This window comes from Lepidochelys olivacea, assembly GCF_965140295.1.
Source record: "Lepidochelys olivacea isolate rLepOli2 genome assembly, chromosome: 26".
Lineage (NCBI taxonomy): Eukaryota > Metazoa > Chordata > Testudines > Cheloniidae > Lepidochelys > Lepidochelys olivacea.
In genome coordinates, this window is record NC_140436.1 from 13,833,434 (window position 1) to 13,842,252 (window position 8,819).

The 8,819-nt window shown below is 60.7% G+C and overlaps 1 protein-coding gene across 3 annotated transcripts; it reads right to left on the reverse strand.

Annotated features, from left to right (window-relative positions):
• Nucleotides 1–286: 286 nt before the first annotated feature.
• MYL7 (myosin light chain 7) lies at nucleotides 287–7,729 on the reverse strand. Of its 3 annotated transcripts, none has more exons than XM_084615135.1 (7): nucleotides 7,318–7,729; nucleotides 6,194–6,304; nucleotides 5,258–5,333; nucleotides 2,490–2,594; nucleotides 1,646–1,724; nucleotides 751–799; nucleotides 287–474 (listed from the first exon to the last, which is right to left on the reverse strand). In XM_084615135.1, the coding sequence occupies exons 1-7, from the start codon at nucleotides 7,318–7,320 to the stop codon at nucleotides 373–375; spliced, it is 525 nt and encodes a 174-aa protein (XP_084471261.1). In that variant the 5' UTR covers nucleotides 7,321–7,729; the 3' UTR covers nucleotides 287–372. The 3 variants fall into 3 exon arrangements, with proteins under 3 accessions (XP_084471261.1, XP_084471262.1, XP_084471260.1); XM_084615136.1 differs by lacking the exon at nucleotides 7,318–7,729 and adding an exon at nucleotides 6,377–6,383 and having other exon boundaries at nucleotides 6,194–6,305; XM_084615134.1 differs by lacking the exons at nucleotides 5,258–5,333; nucleotides 6,194–6,304; nucleotides 7,318–7,729 and having other exon boundaries at nucleotides 2,490–3,341.
• Between the last annotated feature and the right edge of the window lie 1,090 nt (nucleotides 7,730–8,819).

An 8,819-nucleotide genomic window follows, 5' to 3' on the forward strand; every position in this document is an offset into this window, starting at 1 on the left:
GAGAGCACCCCTGCAGGGCTTGCGTCCTCCTCCGTCCCGGGGCCTGCCTGCCACTCCCCACCGTGGAGGAGGGCACCATGGGCTGCATGCCCAGCAGAGGCCCTTTGCATCCCAGTCCCCCACCAGCCCTTGTGCCAGGATCCGCCTGGCCTCACACCCAGTGCTTAGGGAATGGCCTTGAGCTGTGCCCGGCCCTTTGAAACAAGCCCTTAGCTTCCCTCTCCCCACTGGCCACAGACGGGGCCTCCCTCCATCCTGCCCCACCGGTCACACACGGGGAGCTGTCTTGTTTGATGGGCTCGGGCTTTTATTTCAATGGGGCTAGGCGTGGGGGCTAGGCGTGGGGCACATGCCGACTGGCCGCATCACCCGTCAGTCCTCCTTCTCGTCGCCGTGGGTGATGATGTAGCAGAGGGATTTGTAATCGATGTTTCCCGCCACGTCGATGGGCGTCACCGCGAACATCTGCTCCACCTGGGCAGGAGAGAGCCGGGGTGGGGACGTGAGCAGGGATCTGCTCCACCTGGGCAGGGATCCCAGCCATTTCCCGGGGCGGGGCCCACCGGGGCGGCCTCAGCCGGGGCACCAAAGATCTGAGCGGCTGGCGGGCACCCAGATCTGCCACGGGGGGCCGTGTGGTGTAAAGCCAGCGCAGCACGGAGGGGGTTCCTGCCAACCGGTGGGGTTAAAGGCAGGGGGAGCTCCTGGGACCCACACATTTGGCAGGGGGGAGAGCAGGGGCCGTCTCACCTCCTCCGGGGTGAACTTGTCTGCCTGGGTCAGCAGGAGCTGCTTAAACCTGCGAACGAAACAGGACGTGAGTCAGAACCAGAGCCCTAGATTTGTGCCCACTGCCCCCGGGGCCAGGCAGGGACTGGGGGGCTGGGGCCTAAGAGGCGGTAGGGGCCAGGTCGGGGTCTGACAGACAGGGCCTGGCAAGGGGCAGGGTGGGGGCTGGAGGGGAGCAGGGGCTGGGTAAGGTCTGGAAGGGGGGCAGGGTCGGTGGGATGGGGGGGGGGGGCGATTCCAGGGGCCAGGTCCCACAGGGCTAGACAGACCTGCCCACTGCACACAGAGACTCTTTTTCACCCCACAGTTCCCAAACTGGCCTCTCAGTTGCTGGGACCCGTGCAGCCCGGCTGCTCCCCCCCGGCCCCGCGCCCCTTCCAGGGCTGCAGCTGTGGCAGCCCGCGCCGCCCCCCAAGGCTGTTTCCCCATTGGGGCAGTGACCGGGGGACCCAGCCAGGCCTCCTCCTGGCTCCAGCCCACTCCCAGTTTGGCCCAGGACGCCCCCGGCACTAGGGTGGCACAGAGCCGGCTCTGCTCCTGGCGTTACCATTCACCGGAGAGGCCTTGCCCTGCCCCGCGAGCCATCGGGCACCTGGGAATCTGGCCCTGAGAGCCCAGCCTGAGGCACCCCGGGCTCTGATTTGCAGCCTCCACCCCCCCACATTGAGTTCAGTCCGATCTGGGGGCGCGCAGCCCCCTCCCACCCCGAGACACCAGGCCAAGGGCCTCTCCACCTGGGCACCCAAAAGCCGCGGCCCCAGAAGCAGAGGCCGCTCATGTCCCTTTGGGCCGAGGGGTGTTGGGTCCCCCAGGCCTGCGACTCCCCCCCACCCCGGCTTGGGGCGCGTTGACTCACTCGTCCTTGTTCACGTGGCCGGTTCCGCTGGGGTCGAAGAGTTTGAAAGCGTTGAGGATGGATTCCTCCGGGTCGGTGCCTGGGGAGGGCAGGGGGGCTGGTTGGCTCAGGATGAAAGGCTGAGGCTCCCCAGCCACGTTCCCCTGGCTCTAGACCCCCCCACCCCGTTCCTGCCTCGGGGCGGGGGCGCGGCGTTGCTTGTCTTTGCACGCCGGGCCTGCGGGGCAGGACGAGCCGACGACCCCCCCTCTCCTCAGCGGTGCCGGGAACCCACATTCCCTGCCTGCGTCCCGACTGCTCTGAGGTGCCAAAGCCACATCTCAGAGGGCAGCTGCAGCCCCCCCCGTACCCCCCCCAGGCCCATTGCTGGGTGGGGGGGTTGGGTTCCAAAGACCCCCGCAGGTTCAGCAGCAGCAGGAGACCACACGGCTTTTCCTGCATGGATCCCATGGGGCCCGGCACCGCTCAGCCATGGCTCACGCCCGGAGCCTGGGACAGGGGACCCGGCCACGCCGGGGAGGGGATGCCGGCGAAGCTATTGAGGGAATCGGTGAGGATGCTGCAGCTGTTTGGGGGCTAGTCTGGGATGCGGGAAACCTGTGCCACCCCAGCGTGACCTTGGGCAAGGCACCCAGTCGCTCCATGCCTCAGTTTCCCCATCTGTCCCGTTGGAATCATAACCCCGTGTGTGTGAGGATCAATACATCACGGAGGGTGAGGCGCTCGGATGCTCTGGCGATGGGGCCCGGGACGTCCCAGAGGAAAATAGAGCCCCGGTTCGAAAGGGCCCCCTCCAGCTCTCGGCCCCATATGGCTCCCAGAGGAGGTGCCGTGGCCTACTCACCATTCAGCTTCTCCCCAAAGAGTGCGAGGAAGACAGTGAAGTTGATGGGGCCCTTCCCTTCCTTCAGCATCTCGTCCAGCTCCTCGTCCTTCATGTTCAATTTCCCTGGTGAGGAGGGGAGACCCGGTGAAAGCCCATCTTCCCCAGGATGCCTCTGGCCCCCCGCCCGGAGCACTGTTCGCTTTCCAGCGGCAGGAGTGGGCCCCGCCCCATGGAGCCCTACTGCTGTACGGCGGGAGGTCCGGACCCAGCACAATCCAAGCAGGGAGGCTGCTCCAGCCATCGGATGACACGACCCACGCTGAGCTCTGTTCCCCCTCTCCACTACCTCTGGGGCAGCGGCTGGCTCTTGCTGTGTGTCTGGGCAGCACCTGGCACGATGGGGGGGGACCCTGATCTCTGTCAGGGTCGGAGCAGAGCCTGGCATGACAGTGGTGCCCCCGATCTCAGCCGGGGTGGGTGCAGGGCCCAGCACGACGGGGCCCCTTGATCTCAGTCGGGATCTATAGGCCGATCTCCATGGCAGCGTCGGTGGAGAGAGCCATCTCCGCAGAGCCCCCTTGCACCCACCCACCCCCTTCGATTGCCTTTGATAAAAGCACCAGAAGGGCCGGGCCGGGATCCGGGCTGAGCCGGGCCCGCTGCTTGGGCTGCTCTAGGAGGCGGTGCGCTTCGCCCCTGAGCCAGGCCCCAGCCCCTCAACGGGCGGTGGGCTGAGCCCAGAAGCCGATGGCCTCACTCCCCCACAGTGCAGGCAAGCAGAGCCAGCCTTATCCGCGGTGACGCATGGGGAGGAAATCACGAGATGACAAGCTCAAGTGCCCGGTGGAAAGAGCATGCTGGCTACTTAATCAGCGGCCCTGCCGATAAGCAGCCAGCTCCTGCTGTCAGCCAGGGGGGTGAGGGGCTGGGTATTTTTGGAGCTTCAGCTAGCTTCCTCCATCGGTTTGTAACATAAAGGGCTCGTCTTGTTAGAGCTGTGCCCCCCGGCCCCTCCTGCTCCCCGGCGGTGCAGGATCCCCCAGCAGCCCACGCCCCCATTCACAGGTGCATTACCCACTGGACGGACCCTCCTTTACTGGGCACCAGCCCATGGGCCCGTGGTGGTTGAGAATTCCCTGCCTTTCTCCTGCTCCGAGGGCTCCCCTCTTCCCGAGGCCCAAGGGGTAGGCCCACGCTCGGGGGTGTGTGTGGGGGGGGTGGCATCGGCACCACAGGGCTGAGGAAGCAAGAAGAAGCTTTGTTCCTGGGGTCCCAGCGTAAGTGCAGGAGTCTCCCAGTTTTGCTTTGAATGAACTGAAAATTCAGCCCTTTTTTCACGTCCTGTCTCTGTGCAGCACCTGGCTCCACGGGGCCACGGCAGGGGAACTAGACGCCAGGCTGATACATGGGAATGCCAAAGCAAATCTCGCACAAAGCTGCCATGCCTGAGATTAAGGAATTTCTGACCCTTTCGATTCCAAGCGATGCACCGGGCCCAGGTTTGGACTGGTATGGAACTGGGGAACTCACTTCTGCAAGAGATCCGGACAGCAGGGAACCTCCACTGCCTTCCCACCAGAGGGCAAGCCACTCAAGCCAGAGCGGGTGGATGGGGATAGATAGATAGATAGATAGATAGATGGGGTGTATGGGGATAGAGAGATAGAGGGGGTGGATAGAGGGGTGTATGGGGATAGATAGATAGATGGAGTGGATGGGGATAGATAGATAGATAGATAGATAGATAGATAGATAGATAGATAGATAGATAGATAGATAGATGGTGGATAGAGGGAGTGGATAGAGGGGGTGTATGGGGATAGATAGAGTGGCTGGGTATAGACAGATAGATGGGGTGTATGGGGATAGATAGATGGAGGTGGATAGAGGGGTGAATAGAGGGGTATATGGGGATAGATAGATAGAGGGGTGGATAGAGGGGTGTATGGGGATAGATAGATAGATAAAGTGGATGGGGATAGATAGCTAGATAGATAGATGGAGTGGATGGGGATAGATAGATAGCTAGATAGATAGAGTGGATGGGGATAGATAGATAGATAGATAGATAGATAGATAGATAGATAGAGTGGATGGGGATGGATAGACAGACAGATAGATGGAGTGGATGGGGATGGATAGATAGATAGATAGATGGAGTGGATGGGGATGGATAGATAGATAGATGGAGTGGATGGGAATAGATAGATAGATAGATTAGATAGGGATGGATAGATAGATAGATAGATTAGATAGATGGACTGGATGGGGATGGATAGACAGATAGCTAGATGGAGTGGATGGGGATGGATAGACAGATAGCTAGATGGAGTGGATGGCGATAGATAGATAGATGGAGTGGATGGGGATAGATAGATAGATAGATAGATAGGTGGAGTGGATGGGGATAGATAGATAGATAGATGAAGTGGATGGGGATAGATAGATAGATAGGTGGAGTGGATGGGGATAGATAGATAGATAGGTGGAGTGGATGGGGATAGATAGGTTGATGGGGATAGATAGATAGGTGGAGTGGATGGGGATAGATAGATAGATGGAGTGGATGGGGATAGATAGGATAGATAGATAGATAGATAGATATGTCCTGACAGGTTTGTCATTCTTTGGGCACCTCTGTAGTCTGTGTTTGAAGCTTGCAGCGAGATCCAGGGCTGGGGGTTTGCTGAGGCCTGGCATTTCACGACCATGATTACTGGGGATAGCTTGGTGCCTGCCCCTGGCCAAGGAGCACTGGGAGAGTGGGAGGCGAGGTGCTCACTCACCAAGCTGGGAGTAGGTCTCCTTCAGGTCTGATTTCGTGATAATGCCATCACGGTTCTGGTCAATGCAGCTGAATGCCTGGGAACAGAACCAGACGCTGAGCCCTGGGGTCTGGGCCTGATCGCAGCCCTCGGCACTAGCCCCCTCACCCTCTCAGTAGGGCAGAACCTCCCTCCAGCTGGCATCTTCCCCTCTCCCTAGCCTTGCCCCAGCAGGAGTGGGGAGCTCCAGCCCAGCTTGCCATGGCTGAGTCCCTAGGTCACATTATTCCCTGCAACTGCAGCACGGCTGACTTGTGAGTGTCACAATATTTGGCATTTCCCCCTTCAAGCTTCAGCTCCCGGAGTCAGGTGATTCGGGGAGAATATCGGCTTTGGTTCCAAACAAGTACCTTGTGGTTGGGAAGAAGAGCTAAAAACGTGACAGCGAGAGGTTCAGAAACCATCCGGTCAATGCAAAGTGCAGTGTATTGCAAACTGTGTGAAAAGTCTGAGCTGTCACATTAAATTATAAGGGGATTCCTGGTTCTGCTTGCAGGCTTCGGGGGCTCTGCAGGGTAGCCTGTGATCTGGGTCCTCTGCAGTCAATCTGCCTACAGCAAGGTGGGGTGAATTGGGCCTCTCTGCCACAGGGAGCAGCCTGTTTTGTCTCTCTCTGGTTTTGGTTCTTGTGTGTTAAGCTTCTGGATTCTAAGACATAAAGTCGTGCTATGCTACAGCCTTCCTGCAAGATGGCTGACGCTCGGGTTCTAGCTCGCTGTGTGTGTGCTGTGACTACCTGGGGTAGCTAGCGCTGAATACTCCCCCCTCTCTCTTTGCGAAGGCCATGGCCGTGACCCTGCTCTCACCACGGGCCATATCCCTGCGTGGGCACCATGTGCATTACCCAGGCTCCCCGGCATGCTGGCGTTCATGCGCCATGGGCCGTGGCACCCTCACCTCCTTGAACTCCTGGATCTGAGACTGTTCGAACATGGAGAAGACATTGGAGGAGCCCCTCTGGGCGCGCTTGGCGGCAGCTTTGCTTCGGGTCCCGGCTTTCCGGCTGGCCTGCAGGGGAAAGAGCCAATTAGAGTGCAGGGAGTCCTGCTGTCTCTGGCAGAGCCAATCAAAGCACAGGGAATCCTGCTGTCTCTGGCAGAGCCAATCAGAGCACAGGGAATCCTGCTGTCTCTGGCAGTGCCAATGAGAGCACAAGGAATCCTGCTGAGCCCAGCAGAGCCAATGAGAGGGCAAGGAATCCTGCTATCCCCAGCAGAGCCAATCAGCGAGGAGCCCTGTGCCACACGCCAGCCCAGCGAGGAGCCCTGTGGTGCGTGCCAGTGGGCACAAGCGGCAGAAGGGGAGCCCCAAGTTGGCACGAAAGGTACCTCCCTCTCCGGTGTCTGGGACCAGCGTGATTCAAACAGACAAACAGTTGTAAACCCCCAGCACCATCAAACTCCCATCAAACCTCTCAGGGGGCAATGGGGCAGGGGGTGGGAAGGGGCTCTCTAGGGCAGGTATCTGCATGGGGGGGGGGCGGTCAGCTGCTAGTGGGTGAAGGGCTCTGGGTCTGGGGGGGCGGCAAGGGCTGGAGGGAGGCAGGGAAAGGTCCCCAGTAATCTCAGGGCTGCTGAGTTCTTCCCTTCCCTGCTTTCTTTGGCTGCATGTTCCCCACAGGGGCTGTAAGCTCTGGGGCTGGGGCTGGCAGTGGGGTTGGGGGGGGCTGGTGCTGACGATGGGGTTCTAGGGGGACAGCAGTGGGACTTTGGGGTCTGCGGGCAGTACTGGGGCTGGGGGGGCTCTGACAATGGGTATCTAGGGGCTGGCAATGGGGCTCAGGGGGGCAGCAATGGGGCTCTGGCATGGCCTGGGCCGGTCCCCCCGAGTTAGTGTCCTGCTGCATGCCGAGGGGCTGCTGTTAGCGTGTGCCCTTGCCCCAGGACGTGGGGGGCTGAAGCTGTTCGGGGGGGGGCGCGCTCAGCACAGTGCCCCGGGTCCTACGGCTCCCACTCAGAACAGCCCCGTCCAGGAGCTGGACGCTGGTTCCAGTGAGGGGCTGGGGGGCGGGGGGGACTCACCATCCTGCTGTCTCAGATCCTCCGCAGTGAGGGGGTGGCTGGGCTTCACTATATACTGCTGCTTATCACCTCTGTGGCTAAATTAGGAGCAGAACAGGGGGAGAGCGCCAAACTTGGCAGTCCCGACGCAGAGCTGGCCGGGGTGATAAGGGCACCGGCATTCCAGCGACATTCCAGCAGGGTGGGCCCCGGGGAGCTGGCTCGAGCGCTATGGAAGGGGTCCCCAGGCAGCCGCCGAGCAGCTGGGGTCCTTACGCTGGTCACGGCCCGGGATTTCCCTTCCTCGGGAAATTCTGAGAGCGCAAAATTCGGTTTGGCTCCGAATCGGAACAAAACAAAGTCGAACGTTCCAACGAAACGCAGCTTTCGAAACCCGGCGCGTGGTTCAGGTCGACTGGCCCGTTCTGGGGTGGGGGGCTGCAGCCGCTCACTGGGATCCCTGCCGGACTGTTTAAACCATGGCGTTCTGTTATTGACACCGGCCCAACCCATACATTACAGCGGGAAACAAAAAGGAACCATCCGATCCGATCCGATCGGGTCGAGACGGGACCTTCTCGAAACGCTTCGTCCATGTTGAGTAAGTAGCAGGGCCAGGGAGGCAGGGCGGCTACAGCACGGCACCGGGAGGTGAGGTTGAACCCCGGCTTCGAGCTAGTCGCGTGCAGCCACATTTCAAAACGCGGGTGCCCCAGGTCCCGGGCTCCCCGCCTGGGGCACCCAAGTATGGAGGCCACCTGGAATCGTGGCTGCTTGTAAAAACATTGCCCCAAGCCAGGCTGCTGGGAGGTCTGTGCAGGAAGCCCTCAGGAAACTGAGGCAGGAGGGAAGCTGAAAGTCAGCAGGGATGGTTCTGATTTACAGGGCCCCCCATGGAGACCCAGGCTGGAGAGAGGCTCCTGCCTCACGCCCGGCCTCCAGCTCCTGCTGTGAAGGTTGCTGAGGAAAGGAATGCTTTGGCCTCCCTCACCCCCCAGCACCGAGGGTGCTCTCCGCTGGGGTCACCTGTCGTGTCACTGGCATGCGGGCTTCCCTCCCATTCCCCACTGCCCACCATGGCCTTCCCCAGTGAGCCGGAGAGAGCCAGCCATCGCGTGGGCTTTGGCCTTGGACACTCACCACTAAGACCTTCTCAGCCACTCCGGCCGGTGGATGGGAGTCCCCCCTGGAGCACGTTTTTGGAGGAGTCGCCTCCGAGCAGCTGAGCTCACCACAGGAGGAGCAAAGCATCGGCCTCCCCCCTGTGCAACGTGCAGACAGACCAGCCGGGGCCTGGGCAGGGGCCGGGTTCCTCCCAAACCTACCCACTGCTGCTCCTCTTGTTCTGGGCCTTTCAAAGGGAACCGAGAAGGGTACGTCTTGGGGCCCGCACTGAAGCTGGCGTGGTTCATCTGGGCTTATGGCATCTCGGGTGCAGCAGCCCAGGTCCCTGTTAGCCAATATTGTAACACGAGACAAAAGGCTTGTGCTGAACTACGACCCCAGGACTCCCCGCGTACTTT

Excerpts from the sequence above, each read along its gene's own strand:
- MYL7 (XM_084615134.1), bottom strand. The coding sequence starts at position 2,916 with ATGCCAGGCTCTGCTCCGACCCTGACAGAGATCAGGGTCCCCCCCCAT. Across the intron at positions 1,725-2,489 it reads CTTTGGGGAGAAGCTGAATG|GCACCGACCCGGAGGAATCC; the intron begins GTGAGTAGGCCA and ends TGCCCTCCCCAG. Across the intron at positions 475-750 it reads ACAAGTTCACCCCGGAGGAG|GTGGAGCAGATGTTCGCGGT; the intron begins GTGAGACGGCCC and ends TCTCCTGCCCAG.